The sequence below is a fragment of the Aethalodelphis obliquidens genome, unplaced genomic scaffold, assembly GCF_003676395.1.
Source record: "Aethalodelphis obliquidens isolate GAN/ISIS:26980383/991018 unplaced genomic scaffold, ASM367639v1 scaffold4, whole genome shotgun sequence".
Lineage (NCBI taxonomy): Eukaryota > Metazoa > Chordata > Mammalia > Artiodactyla > Delphinidae > Aethalodelphis > Aethalodelphis obliquidens.
In genome coordinates this window covers 83,577,609-83,593,042 of record NW_020837948.1, presented here as the reverse complement: position 1 = coordinate 83,593,042, position 15,434 = coordinate 83,577,609, and the positions used below count along the sequence as shown (strand labels likewise).

The window sequence follows — 15,434 nt, the reverse complement described above, 5'->3', positions numbered from 1 at the left end:
GGTTTCCTAGGGCTGCCACAAAATGGTGGCTTAGAACAATGGGAAATATATTGCTTCACAGATATGGAGGCCAGAATACTGAAACCGAGGTGTTGGTAGGGTCATACTCTCTGAAGACGCTAGGGAAGCAGCTGTTCCAGCCCCCTCTCGCAGCTTCTGGTAGCCTGAGGTGTTCTTTGGCTTGTAGACCATCTTCTTGGTGCATGTCTCTGTTTTCAAATTTCCTCTTTTTATAAGGACACTGATCAGATTGCATTAGGGCCCACCCTAATGATCTCATTTTAGCTTGATGACCTCTGTAAAGACCTTATTCACAAGTAAGGCCACATTTTGAAGTAGTGGGAGCAGCATATCTTTTTGGGGGGGATACAATTCAACGCATAACGCATACATACAATTCTGCCACACCCTGTTGGCAAAAGCAAGTCACAAAGCTAATTCGAATTCAAGGGTTGGGGAAAAATAGACTCCACCTCTTGTGAAGTAGTATTGCAAAAAGTATGGATGCCAGAAAGCCATTAATTGGGGCTATTTTTGCAATCAATTTAACACCTTTAAGAAAATAGGTCAAGAAAAATCTCAATAATAATGTGGTTATGGCCTGCAATATAGTTCTAATGGTTACCAATCCACTGTAGTTGACTGGAGGCATGTGGCTATCCTCTGTCTCTTTCCTCCGTAATATTTGTCTATGCAGCTGGGAACCGGAAAAAAAAAAAATCCAAATGCCTCTGAGTCAAAGGAGAAGGATCTTCACGCTTTTTGTCATGTTAAATTTTATGCCCCCCACGCCCATCATTGTGTCTCAAGTCAAAGTCTCAGGAAGACTTAAGGCGTTGCCCGTGTGCTCTGCAATGTATAAGGTCAACTTGTATATAGACTATATCAATCAACTCCCTTCCCTTCTAGCTTATACTAGTTGGGGTCAGTCCATGGTAGGAACCCATATATTTACCATTTCCTCTGCCCTTTCTTCTTCCTGAAGATCCAGGTTTTAACGTGATGTTATTTCCTGTTATCCTGAAGAATTTTATTTATTTTTTGTTTATTGAAATGTCTTTATTTTGCCTTCAATCCAGAATATTTTTGCTGTAATGTATTTCAGATTGGAGATTTTTTGCCTTCAGTGTTTTATGGATGTCATTCATGTCATTTGGCTTGCATTGTTTCTGATGCTAAGTCTTGTCATTTTATCATTGTTCCCCCTTAAGTGTTGTGTTACTTTTCTTCTGGTTGATTTCAAAATTTTTTTCTTAAAATTTTTTTCTGCAGTTAACTCTGACATGCTTAGGTGTGCTTTTCTTTGTTTTCATCTTCTGTAGGTTTTGTGAATCTATAAATTTGGAATTTTTTTTCTCAGCTGTTATTTATCCAAGTATTTTTCTGTCCCACTTGCTCCCTCCTCTCTTTTTGAGACTCCAAGTACATGTATGTTAGAGTTTCTGATATCTTTCCTGAGGTCCCTGAGGCTCCATTCATTTTTTTTTTTTTAATTTTCTCTTTATTCTTTAGATTGGGTCATTTCTACTGCTATATCTTTAAGTACACTGAATTTTTCTTCTGTCATTTCCAATCTTCTTTTCAGTCCATCTACTGATTTTTGAAAAAATTCGGGTATGTCACTTTTAATTCTAAAATTTCAATTTTAAATGCTTTTTTTTCCCCTGAGAATTGCTATTTAATCATTCATTATGGGTTTATTTTATTGTACATTCTTGAAAATAGTCAAGAGGGCTGCTTTAAAATTCTTATATGCTAAATCCAACATCTGGGTTGTCCTGGAGTGGGTCTCCATTGATCAAGTGTGCGTTACATTTCCTGTTTCTTCCTATGTCTCGTAACTTTGGATTTTGTCCTATGCATTGTGTATGATCAGTTATAGAGACTCTGGATTGTGAAATTCTCCAAAGTATCTTGGGTTTTTTTCGTTGGTTTAGTTCTCAATTAACCTGACTGGACTCAAATTCAAAACTCAGTCTCCTTTCAGTGGGTGGCAGCTAAAATCTCTGATCATTTTTTTTTTGCCTCACATGGGCTATTTTCATGAATTTTTAATTTACATAAATGGTATTGGGTTCTAGACATTTTTGCTTCTTAATTTTTCATCCATCTCTATGCTTATTAGGTATATCCCTGTACTGCTCCACAGTAGCCTGCTATTACCTTGTCAACGTTAGGCATCTGGCTTGGGCTGTGTGAGTACTGATTTCTGTGCTGAGGAAGTAGAGGATGGTTGTCCAAAGGAAAAGCAGGGGATAGGCAAGAGCAGAAATTAAATGCTTTCTGCAACCCATCTTCTCAGTGCCTCCTCTGGGAATCCTTCATGCTGGCCTTAACTCCTCCCTCACCTTTTTATCCATCATATATATCAGTTCAAGCAACTTTCAGACCATCCAAGGATTTCTTAGAGTTACTTTTGTTAATTCTTTTTTTAAAATTTTATTTATTTTTTTGGCTGTATTGGGTCTTTGTTGCTGTGCGTGGGCTTTGTCTAGTTGCAGCCAGCGGGGGCTTCTCTCCGTTGCAGTGCGTGGGCTTCTCATTGTGGTGGCTTCTCTTGTTTGCGGAGAACGGGCTCTAGGCACACAGGCTCAGTAGCTGTGGCGCACGGGCTTAGTTGCTCTGCGGCATGTGGGATCTTCCTGGACCAGGGCTCGAACCTGTGTTCCTTGCATTGGCAGGCGGATTCTTAACCACTGCGCCACCAGGGAATCCTTACTTTTGTTAATTCTTGAAATCCATACTTTCTCTCACTTCTACTGTTTCTTCTAGGCTATTTTTATAGGGGATCCAAGAATCTTATGCTAATTTGCTATCCATCAGGAGCAGAAAATGCTCTCTGATTTTCTCTCTCTACTAAGCACTGTCTCCGTATTCCCAAGAAGTGGCTAGAAGATAAATTAGAAAATGACATCAGGAGAAATTAGGTACAACATGTAAATTCTGAGAAAAGTTCAGTGATAACAAAATGTTCCATTTCTCCAAACTTTAGCAAGAGTTAACATGTAAGAAATAAGTTGGTATCAACCTAGAGAATTCCTCATACATGTGTGTAATGAAGCTTTAACAGGGTTTTTCATTGCTGCATACAAACATTAGCCAAAAAAATTGGAAAACCTAAATGATCACCAGTAGACAATTGTTAAATAAATAATGGTTCTTCCAAACCATGAAGTACAATGGATTAGCTAAAATGAATTAAGTAGGTGTCTATATATACTTACTTGGAAGAATTTGCAAGGAATACCACTGAGTAAAAAGTTTTATACCGAAGAAGAATCATTCAGTATAATATCATTTATAAAATAAAATAGCATCCATTAAACCAAACTGTGTATTTCTACATATGCAAACACACTTATGTACTTGCATAGAAAAAGGATGGGAAGGAAACATACCATACTATATTGACATATCTCTTAGAAGGAAATAGAATTGACAGAGCAATGAAAGAGAACTTTACTTGTATTGTTTCATCTTTTTTTTTTCCAATGAAAATGTCAATAACTTATTTAATTTAAAAAGTCATTGAAGGAAGCTTAGATGCTGAACACGACATTCCCTGACTATCTTATTTCCTACAGAAAGAAAAAACTGTTTAAAGATGTCCTGTCCTGTTTAAACCCGGATACAAACAGAAAGCTTCTGCCAGATTTCGTTAAACAATTCTTACACTGAGGATGTAGGTGGGTGACTGAGACTCCAGGTGACTTAGCCTGGAACTTCCTGATGAAAGTTCAAGCACTGGATATGACAGTCAGAGATTCAGTCCTCAGACACAGGTTCTGGGTGAAGATAGCAAAGGGGACTTTTTTTTTTTTTTTTTTTTTTTTTTTGCGGTACGCGGGCCTCTCACTGTTGTGGCCTCTCCCGTTGCGGAGCACAGGCTCCGAACGCGCAGGCTCAGCGGCCATGGCTCACGGGCCCAGCCACTCCACGGCATGTGGGATCTTCCCGGACCGGGGCATGAACCCGTGTGCCCTGCATCGGCAGGCGGACTCTCAACCACTGCGCCACCAGGGAAGCCCCAGCAAAGGGGAATTTTTGACTGGAGTAGAGAATTTGGAAATTAGACAAACAGAAACCATTAATTCCCTTCATGTCCTTTGTGCCTCTGTGCTATATTCAGATAGCTCTTTGCAACGTGAAGTCATGTCAAACACGTATCAGTGCCAGTTTGCCCTTCCTTGCTACTGCCAGATGCAGAAAAGCACAAAAGCATTTTAATGCTGGGGGCCATTAAGGACATTGTGAAGGAGCAGTCAACGCAGTCTTCAGGAAGGCCTACAGGGGATACAGAAAATTTCTGACTCTCATGAAGATGCCTGTCATCTCTTTTGTGCGTCTAGGATACTGTAGCTTCTCCAAGTCCAGAATCCTCAACACACTGCTCAGCCCTGCCCACCTGAAATCACACAGACTCTTTCTCCATCAGGATTTGCCTGTTCTGGTGCTTCCCCAGCAGATCTCTGATGGCCTGGTTGAGGTAACATGGAGTTTTCCTGATAGTGATGGTCTAAAGGAAAACCCCAGTTTTTTCCAGAAAGCTGTTGCTGTGGCCAACCTTTGTGGGGATCTAGAAAGTTTTTGGACACAGTTTGGTTTCTTGATGGAAGTTTCCTCTGCTGTGTTTTTTTTCATTGACTGCCTAGGTGAGAAGGAATGGGACTTGCTAATGTTTTTAGGAGAAGCTGCCACTGAAAGATGCTACTTTGTCCTCAGTCCACGGGCCAGGGGGAATGAGGAGGCTCAGATTTCCCAGAGGATCCTGAAGTTGAAGCCATCACAGCTGCTGTTTTGGGAGGAGGAGGAAGCTGGAGAGACAGGGAGGAACATGGAGGGTCTTCAAGCTGCCCTGAAAGAAGTGATGTCCTCTTCACTCAGATGTATGTCTGTGGAGGACATTGCACCCCTGGCCAGGGAGTTGGGGATACAGAGAGACCACGACTTTGAGAACATGCAGGGGATTCAAGTTTCCCCTACTGAAAACTTGGCTGGAACAGCTGAAGATGAGGGACCACAAAGACACAGTCAGCCAAAAAACTCATCTGAAAGCCCCGCTTAGATGTCAGTAAGAGAGGCTGAGGCTAGATGTGAGATCAGCCCAAATCTTCAGAATTTCCATCTCACCCCAGTATTCATGCCTCTTCTGAAAAACTACTGTCCTTTACCAACCAGAAATGGAGGTAATTTTAACCGTGTTTCTTTGATAGCCCCCTGGGTTATGGTCTCCCAGTTTTGGTTAGAGCAGAGGTCTCAGAGTTTCCATCCTTCACGCTTTCAGAATACAAGGGCCCATAGTCCGGGTAAAGTTTTGGGATTCAATAATTCCAACCTCAGAGATTTTATTCAGGTGAAAGTTTATGAAATTTTCAAGAACTGCTCAGGGACGTCACATGGATAAAACTTTTGGGAGACCACCAAGACCCATTTCTCAGCATGTACAGGCCTGGTCTGAGAGACCACAGAAAATGGGAGCCCTTGAAAGATCTGGGGAAGTGGACTCCCAGGGAGGTCACCTCCGTTCCCTGGGTTCACAGCCAGCAAGAGCGGTTGGGAAGTCACAGCCTAGGCAAGTCTGTGCCTAGGGAACACGGCCAAACGAGGCAATTAGAAAATTCATGAGAACAAAATCCCATATAGAAAATCCTCACCATCGAGCATTTCAAGCAGCAGGAGCCATACAAAAACCCATAAGGACTGCCTCTCAGCAAGGAGCTAAGCTGAAGACACGAGGTGGGCCTTCAAATCCATCTTTCCAAATGGGATTCAATCCTATGTCCAACAGCAAATTTTTGCTCTCAGTTCAAATCCAATCAGCCCAAGTCGTGCCAGGCCAAGCAGTCCCAGCACAACCCTCTCAACCTGTGTTCTCTCAACCCAAACTCATTCAGACAAATCCACTCAGCACCAGCCCTCCAAGTCCCAGTCCTCCCAATCTAAGCCTTCTCAGCCCTAGACCTCCCAAGCTAAACCTTCTCCATCCAGACCCACTCAGCCTAAGCCATGCCAGCCCCAATCCTCCCAATCTAGGCCTTCCCAGCCCAGACCCACTCGACCCAAGTCACTTCTGACTGGTCCTTCTCAGGCTAAGGCATATGACCCAAGAGCAGGGCCCAAGAGGGTAGGGAAGCATTAAAGTCCTTACTCTGGAGACCTATGAAATGTATCCTTTGCCCAGGCCTTTCCTATCATATATATAGTAACCTGAAGAAGAGTGGCAGTGATGGTAAAAGAGTACTATCATTAGCATGACACAGATAGCAAGATATGCACAGCCTAATTGGATATCATAAAAATATCTGTAAGAATTGTGTCCCTAAGAAAAAGGAAAAATACGAAAAGAGTAAAGAATAGAATCAAGCAGTAAATAAACGAATTGAATACAACCTTGAGTATTAGGTAATATATAACCTGAATCCAGGGAATGGGGGCTGTAAGACAGTTTCACTTGGAAAAGAGTGGGGATGATGCCTTTAGTTGCAAAGTGACCATAAAATAGAGCGCAAGTTGCGTCAGTGTTGCAAGAAAAACTGCCCTAGATGTTGGCTGCTCTAGAGGTGTTTTGGTCAAAAATTTTGGTTTGATATCAGCTGCTAAGCAGGTAACCTTGTTTGTTTGGAATGTTTAAATCAACTTGCTTGTGATAATAGCCCCAAATTGCTCGGATGATAAAACTCAATTGACCCTTACATATAGAAATAATGAACTAACAACCAATGAAATTAATTATTTTGCCTTAACTTTGGGAATGATCTGTGTATGTTTCATATTTTAAATGTTTGTAGTGGTTAAGATAATTTGGCTAATTAGAGGATCTGATATATTAGCCTCATGACTCTAACTTAAAATGTATAATCGAATTTTTAATTTTAGAGTTCTGATTTTTTTAAGTTGAAAAGATAAAGATAGGTTTACACAGTTTGTAAAAAGCATTGAAATGTTTAAGAGAACTTAAGATTCACATAATTCTCAACTTTAATTTATTAGATACATTATTCTAAACATTTGGTTAAGTTCTGCTAGTTAGAAGCAGTAAGTAGAAGGAATATTAAATTTAAAATATTTAAGTGAGGTTTAATTAACCAAGTTTGTGAGTGACACCAAATATTAATAAAAGACCACTTTATTTATTTATTTTTAGCAAATAAGTTTAACTTTAATTTGATTTTTGTGTGATTAATCTAAGTATTATAATTATAACAGAAACCAAATAGCTTTCAAATTTCTACAATTAAAAAATAAATTTTGTGGGGTTTTGGCAGATTGCTTTAGCTTCTCAGTAGAATGAAACATTTATCTAATATCTCTGTTACAAGGGTCTCCAAAGACTTCATGGATATTATCTTAATTTTATTCTTGCAACATCTAAAAGTCTACTTTAAAGAAAGATGTTAAAATTCACTAGATTTAGAAATAAAATAATAGGATTTGTAAGTTGAATAAAGAGCCCTGCTTTTTGAATCTGTAACTTTTATAAAATTAACATTAGTTTTAAGTACTAAAATAGGCCCACGTCTTTTCTGGGTAAAAAAAAATCCAAAATTGTCTTCAAAGACACACAAAAAAATCCTATTAACAAAAAGATGAGAAATGATCTTTGAAAAGGAATAATTAATCTCTTAAAAATGTTTAATTAAACATTTCCATATGACAATAGGTATCCTTCATTTGTGCATGTATTAAACAATCAATATTGAGTATTTAGAAGGTGTTCAATCTCTCTCAAGGTTACTGTAAGGGTGAAGAAAGAAATAGAGGACTATGCATATGAATTTTTGTCTTCTGGCAGGCAAAAAAGCATAATAATAAAATATTAGGTTCAAAACTACAAAATCTTTGGTGTAAAAGTGAAGTTTCTCACGAAAATAACCTTTTTGTTGTTTAAACTTTTGAAATGAGCAATAATAGTGCTTGTTTTTTTTTTTTTTTTTTGGTGGTACCCGGGCCTCTCACTGTCATGGCCTCTCCCGTTGTGGAGCACAGGCTCCGGACGCGCAGGCTCAGCGGCCATGGCTCATGGGCCCAGCCTCTCCGCGGCATGTGGGATCTTCCCGGACCGGGGCACGAACCCGTGTGCCCTGCATCGGCAGGCGGATTCTCAACCACTGCGCCACCAGGGAAGCCCAGTAGTGCTGTTTTTAAAAACTTTTCTCTATATCCTTCTTCAAGATTAGTTCCTGGAGGACAGAACTTGTTGGGTTATTGTCACCAATAGATTCTGTATCAGCCTGGGGTTAATAATATATATATGGTACATTCAAATTATACAATTTCAGGAGAGTTTAATAAACGGACTATTTATAAAGGGCTAGGCAATATGTAAAAACAGTACAAAGGAGAGTGCAGTACCCCGGATCTAGTAAAAGCAAGGCACATTACTACTCCAAGGTCTCAAGGGAAGGTGGGGGGAGTGCTTTCCCTGATCAGAAGAGCTGTGTGGGAAGGGTCTTGGGTCTGGGTGGTTGCAGTGACCCACAGGGAGGTATTCCAGGGAATACAGTAAGTCCCCTACAAATGAATGAGTTCTGTTCCGAGAGCATGTTTGTAAGTCCAACAAAGTTAGCCTAGGTACCCAACAAACACAATCTGCTATATAGTACTGTACCGTAATTGGTTTATAATACTTTTCACACAAATAATACGTAAGAAACAAACACAAAAAATAAAACATTTTTAATCTTTTTTTGTTTGTTTGTTTGTTTGTTTTTGCTGTACGCAGGCCTCTCACTGTTGTGGCCTCTCCCGTTGTGGAGCACAGGCTCCGGACGCACAGGCTCATCGGCCATGGCTCACGGGCCCAGCCACTCTGCGGCATGTGGGATCTTCCCGGACCGGGGCACGAACCCGTGTGCCCTGCATCGGCAGGCGGACTCTCAACCACTGCGCCACCAGGGAAGCCCTAATCTTATAATACTGTACCATGAAAAGTTCAGTAGTACAGTACAACAGCTGGCATAAGGGACTGGCATCGAGTGAACAGGCAAGAAGGGTTACTGACTGGAGGAGGGAGAGGAGGTGGGAGATGGTAGAGCTGAAGGATCCTCAGCAATAGGAGATGGAGGGCGAGCTGCCATTTCACTCACGCCTGACGCTGATGGCACAGCCTTGCTGGAACCGGATGCACGTTCGCATCTTTGTTCTTTGTTTTGTTTTTTCAAAATTATTTATTTATGTATTTATTTTTTGGCTGTGTTGGGTCTTTTTTGCTGCCCTCTGACTGTCTCTAGCTGCGGCGAACGGGGGCTACTTTTCAAGGCGGTGTGCGGGCTTCTAATTGTGGTGGCTTCTCTTGTTGCAGAGCATGGGCTCTAGGAGCACAGGCTTCAGTAGTTGCAGCACGAGTGCGTGGGCTTCAGCAGTTGTGGTTCACGGGCTCAGTAGTTGTGGTGCACGGGCTTAGTTGCTCCTCGGCACGTGGGATCTTCCCATACCAGGGATCAAACCCATGTCCCCTGCATTGGCAGGCGGATTCTTAACCACTGTGCCACCAGGGAAGTCCCACGTCTTTGAAAGTTCTCAACTTGAAGGTTCGTTATGTAGGAGACTTACTGTTAAATATCTGTTCCTTACCTCTGATCTGCCAGTACACCCCCTTGACCAAACCCAACCAGAAAACAGAGAACAAGGAGGCCATCTAGGCTGTTCATGTAGGTCAGCCTTTTAGGGTTCAGAGTAGGGTGGAGAATGGATCCAGAGGGGCAAACAGAGGGTAACCAACAGATTCTTCTTTCCATTCCATTCTTCCTTTTTTCCTCTTGTTTACTTTCTTCCTTCTCTCATATTTATTTATCGAGCATCTATTATGTGTGAGTCATTGGACTCAGAACTGAGAAGACATGGAAACAGAATGAGAATCCTACTATAGCTGTGAGATCCTGTAAATCTGTGTGGTTCCTCCCTATTGTAAAACTATAAGCTCATTATACATGGTTTTGAAAATGCAGGAATAGACAAAGAAGAAAGGAACATAAAAGTAACCCTTAACCCTGGTGGTCCAGTGGTTAAGACTTCGCACTTCCAATGCAGGGGGTGCGGGTTCCATCTGGGGAACTAAGGTACCACATGCTGTGCAGTGTGGCCAAAAAAAAAAAAAAGTAATCTGTAATTTCATCACTTAGAGTAGCTAGTAATATAGTCCTCTAACTCACTAATAACATTTTCATGTATTTTTTCTGTTTATGAATTTACAGACAGTACTCTATTACATTTTTGCGTCTGTACCAGGGTTACTGTGGCAAAGTCAAACATAGTGTTAGGGACAGGCAGTATAAACGGGATGAAATATTGGTTTTCCAGATGTCTTAAGAAAGTCTGGGGCTTCCCTGGTGGTGCAGTGGTTACGAATCCTCCTGCCAATGCAGGGAACACGGGTTCGAGCCCTGGTCTCTGAAGATCCCACATGCCGCGGAGCAACTAAGCCTGTGCGCCACAACTACTAAGCCTCTGCTGTAGAGCTGGTGAGCCACAACTACTGAAGCCCGCGCGTCTAGAGCCCATGCTCTGCAACAAGAGAAGCCACCGCAGTGAGAAGCCCACGCCCCGCAACGAAAAGTAGCCCCTGCTCGCTGCAACTAGAGAAAGCCTGCGCGCAGCAACAAAGACCCAACGCAGCCAAAAATAAAATAATTGATTAAAAAAAAAAAAGGATGGGGCTTCCCTGGTGGCGCAGTGGTTGAGAGTCAGCCTGCCGATGCAGGGGACGCGGGTTCGTGCCCCAGTCCGGGAGGATCCCACGTGCCGCGGGGCGGCTGGGCCCGTGAGCCATGGCCGCTGGGCCTGCGCGTCCGGAGCCTGTGCTCCGCGGCGGGAGAGGCCACAGCAGTGAGAGGCCTGCGTACCGCAAAAAAAAAAAGGAAGTCTGCATTCAGGACATGAAATATAGTGGAAGGGTGTTATTGTATAATGCACAAGTCTGATTTTTAAAAAAATATTTATCTATCTATTTACTTGGCTACGCCGGGTCTTAGCTGAAGCATGTGGGATCTTCACTGCCGCGTGCGGGATCTTAGTTGCAGCATGTGGGATCTTTTAGTTGCAGCATGCAGGCTCTTAGTTGTGGTATGTGGGATCTATTTCCCTGACCAGGGATTGAACGTGCGCCCTGATTCTTCACCACTGGACCACCAGGGAAGTCCCAAGTCTTGATTGTTTTAAGTCAAATGCAAAAATTCAGAACCATTTGTTTAGCCACGTGTACAGTTTAACTAAGTTGAGAACATTCAATTTGTACGTGACTTTTTTTTGCTGTTAGCAGATTGAAGAGTCTACCCAATGATTTATCTTTTTCAACACCTGAAAATCCTTTCTTAAACACCTTAAATCAATTTACATTTTGAACAAGAAAGCAAATAAAGATTGTTTCTTTTTTAACATTAAAAAGTGTGTTCTTTGTTTCAGTGCTGGAGTGTACTCCAATGTGACACAAAGACTGGCCACAGGGACAAAGTTGTCTCATAAATCCTTATTAGTCTCATACATCTAGGTTTTACCTGCATTCATGGTGATCTCCTTCATTTCCTCATGTCTTGGAATTCTTTGTAGTCTCCTTTTGTGATTAAGGTATAGTTCCTTTTCCAATATTTGCTATATAGGACCCATGTAAACAAAGTGTGTGTTGGGGAGGATAAACATGGTACTGACTGCTGAGGATTCAGGCATCTGATTTAACGGGTGGCTTTAAGTGCTAATTAAAGGGAAGTCCTAATTAAAGGGAAGTCCTTTAAGTGCTAATTAAAGGGAAGTCCCTACACAGCTCTTTTTTAAAGAAAGATGTATATCCAGGAAACACAATGAAACACGTTACTTCTGAAATTCCACAAAAAGCTGTAAGGCTGGGACTTCCCTGCTGACACAGTGGTTAAGAATCCGCCTACCAATGCAGGGGACACGGGTTCGAGTGTGGTCCAGGAAGATCCCACATGCCGCGGAGTCACCACATTGAGAAGCCCGCACACCACAACGAAGAGTAGCCCCTGCTCGCAGCAACTAGAGAAAGCCCGCGTGCAGCAACAAAGGCCCAACCCAGCCAAAAATAAATAAATAAAGACACAGACCTACTAGAGAATGGACTTGAGGATATGGGGAGGGGGAAGGGTAAGCTGTGACGAAGAAGTGAGAGAGTGGCATGGACATGTATACACTACCAAACGTAAAATAGATAGCTAGTGGGAAGCAGACATAGCACAGGGAGATCAGCTTGGTGCTTTGTGACCACCTAGAGGGGTGGGATAGGGAGGGTGGGAGGGAGGGAGACGCAAGAGGGAAGAGATATGGGAACATATGTATATGTATAACTGATTCACTTTGTTATAAAGCAGAAACTAACACACCATTGTAAAGCAATTATACTCCAATAAAGATGTAAAAATAAATAAATAAATAAATTTATTAAAAAAAACAACAACCTGTAAGGCAGCCAAGTGTTGATGGTATTTAAGGACAGTAAAAATTTGCACTCTTAATGACCATTGACAGACTTTGTGTAAATATTTTAAAAAATATATGCTTTTCATTGACTATAGATGAAAAGGTGAGGGAAGAAACACAATATTACATCATACCCCAGCATAGAGCTACTATATTTGTATAAAGGAATCACTAGTTATCTGTTGTTTTAATTGAAGTCCTGTCTAGGCATTAAGCTGTAATCTAAATGTTGATAGTGCCTAATTTCAACTCCCAAGATAAACAGAAAGAGCTTATGTATCAAGACTGATTCTCTTTGGCCTCAACGGATACCATTTTCTCTGGCGGCAGTCTTTAGTTCCCTTCCTTCTCAGTACCAAGTCAGTGGTTTTCCTAGCAGAAGTCTCCACTGGTGTGGTTTTTACTTGTGCTATAAAGCTCTCAGGTTTAACATCTGGTTTCCTATAACAACCCGAAGAAGACTTCTTGGTGGACTTTCTGGAGCCAGATAATAGGCTGCATCTTTAAAACTTGGGAAAAATCCATCTCCTTGTTCAGTTAATGCAGGCAAGGACTTCGTAGCTTCACTCATCTCCTTAGCTATTGTTTCTTCTCTGCATTTCAAGTTTTCCATATGAGGGGCTGGATCAGGGTCATATTTTAGGTCCAATGGATGTACAACAGGTTAGCACTGCTTCAGAATTTCTTGTTTTGCTTTTATGATTTTGATGACACATTGAAGGATCTTTCTGGGATACTGCTTACTGTTTTGTGGCTACATGGACTGTGATTTCATCAAACTGGTTTTCAAGGACTTTGATATCAGAATCCATCAGCAATTGTCTGAAGCTTCCTGCCATGCTTGCCCATGAATGTTGACATTCTCTTGCACAGCTGATTCAAAAGTCCACTGCGCATCTTGCAGCAGGGGCTCCCGAATCTCCTCTGGCAGCGCGTCCCCGAGGTTTTGCGCAGAGCTGCCACCAGTTCTAGCATTTCCATCACTGCCCGCTTTGAGGTGCAGCGCACTTGCAAGTCTTTTCAGGAGGTGGCAGGGACCGAGGCCCTGTCATCTATCGTAGCTACTCTCTCCATGTCCCACAGAGGGGAAAGAACCACCGACTCAAGCCCTCTCCCGTTTTCCAGCTTCAACTGTCTGAAGAGAAGATTTTGAATGGCGCTGCAATGAAGAGAGGATTTTAGAGTATCTACTCTTTTAAATAATATGAGGTTGCCATTGTAATCTGGTCTGGGTATTGCCTGCTCCTGACCCTAAACTGCACAAGAGCCGTAAAGTTTTCTATTACTCTATAATGGGACTATAAAATAGACTGTCTCTTTAATCCAAGGTGTTAACATTCTTCACACCCTTTGCGCAAATCTTCTTAAATTTTAAAGCAGAGGTTTCATAATTAGAGTGTGTGTAAAAATCACTCGGGGTGGTTGTTAAAGTTGTATATTGTTGGGGCTCCCTGCAGAGATTCTGACTCAGGAGGTCTGGAGTAGGTCTATGCAATAGCCTCTTGACAGGAACTCACTGAGGCAGAAGATCCTGGGGCCACATTCTGAAAAACCCAGATCCAGACTGGGCTGCAAACCTGTTTTTCCGGCGCTCAGAGAAAGATATTTTCATCTGGGCCAGAAATCCAGGCTGGGATAATTTCTCCTCATTATCATTCTTATTAAACTCATTATTCCTCTTCTGCTGGAAAATCTGGCACTGAAAAGCTGGTGTAATATGATAATGAGGTAGAAACTTTTAGCTGTTTAAGATTAGGGCTGTTTGGGCTTCCCTGGTGATGCAGTGGTTAAGAATTTGTCTGCTATAGGTATAGCTGATTCACTTTGTTTTACAGCAGAAGCTAACACAACATTGTAAAGCAATTATACTCCAATAAAGATGTTAAAAAAAAAAAATCCACCTGCCAGTGCAGGGGACACAGGTTGGAGCCCTGGTTGGGGAAGATCCCACATGCCGCAGAGCAACTAAGCCTGTGCTCCGCAGCTACTGAAGCCCGCACGCCCTAGAGCCCATGTTCCACAAAAGAAGCCACCGCAATAAGAAGCCCGTGCACCGCAACGAAGAGTAGCCCCCACTCGCCGCAGCTAGAGAAAGCCTGCGCACAGCAATGAAGACCCAGTGCAGCCAAAAATAAATTAAAAAAAAAAAAAAAAGATTAGAGCTGTTTTACCTATAGGCTTCTGTATCGAGCACTTCTCATTTTGCCTGCAAGTTTTGTATCTGATTAAATCTAAAAGACATCCTTTTATTTTTCAAAATGTGCTTCTTTCTCTTTGTTCCATGGCTAAGACTTGATTTTTTGCTCAAGCCCCAATTCTTTCTTCCTTTTGTCCTGTGTCACCTGTATATGTAGTATCATTCTGTCACTAATGGAAGACAACTTTACTGGTGATTAATGCACTATGCTTTTTGGCTCGGGTCCTGATTTGACAGCCCTGCATCTCTGTGCCTCGCAGACCAGATCAATTTCTCTGGGATGCAGAAGCAGAGAGAAAGGAGAATAGATGAAGATACTGAGACATGCATATCGTCCAGAGGGCCCCTGCCCCTTATCCCCCGTTCTGGGTAAACCCCCAACCCTACCCCTAGGCCCCAGGTGAGCAATAAAACCCAAAGAGAGATTCGAATACTGCATGTCTTTAGTATCTCTCACACTTCCCATAATTGGAAGAGTGAAGGGATCATGCAAGAGAGGAGGAAATATTAATAAAAAAACTGCATCAGTTAATACTTCAAATATCATTCCATCACAACAGTAGCCCAGGTAGTGTGGACAGAGTGACAAGCGCAGCTTGAGGAAGGGCAGAATTTAAGGGACAGGCAGAGGATCAGTGATGTATACAGAGGAGGACTGGATGGGGAAGCTCTGGGTGGGGTGTTTCAGGAAGTCAGCAGAGACTGTCTTATCAAATTAGGGCCAATTTCCTTACTTTTAGACTAGACCTACTTTTGGTGTTTTTAAGGTAAGGAATGAGATGAAAGTTTCAGAAATGAAGAGATAGAA

General features: G+C 42.0%; 1 protein-coding gene and 1 pseudogene across 1 annotated transcript; one reads left to right on the top strand and one right to left on the bottom strand.

Annotated features, from left to right (window-relative positions):
- Window positions 1-3,969: 3,969 nt before the first annotated feature.
- On the top strand, window positions 3,970-7,970 carry LOC113617600 (caspase recruitment domain-containing protein 6-like). Its single transcript, XM_027101201.1, has one exon. It carries the CDS (start codon window positions 4,316-4,318, stop codon window positions 5,063-5,065), a length of 750 nt encoding a protein of 249 aa, XP_026957002.1. The 5' UTR covers window positions 3,970-4,315; the 3' UTR covers window positions 5,066-7,970.
- Window positions 7,971-12,472: 4,502 nt separating this feature from the next.
- LOC113617704 (kinetochore-associated protein NSL1 homolog pseudogene) lies at window positions 12,473-15,092 on the bottom strand (annotated as a pseudogene).
- Window positions 15,093-15,434: the final 342 nt, after the last annotated feature.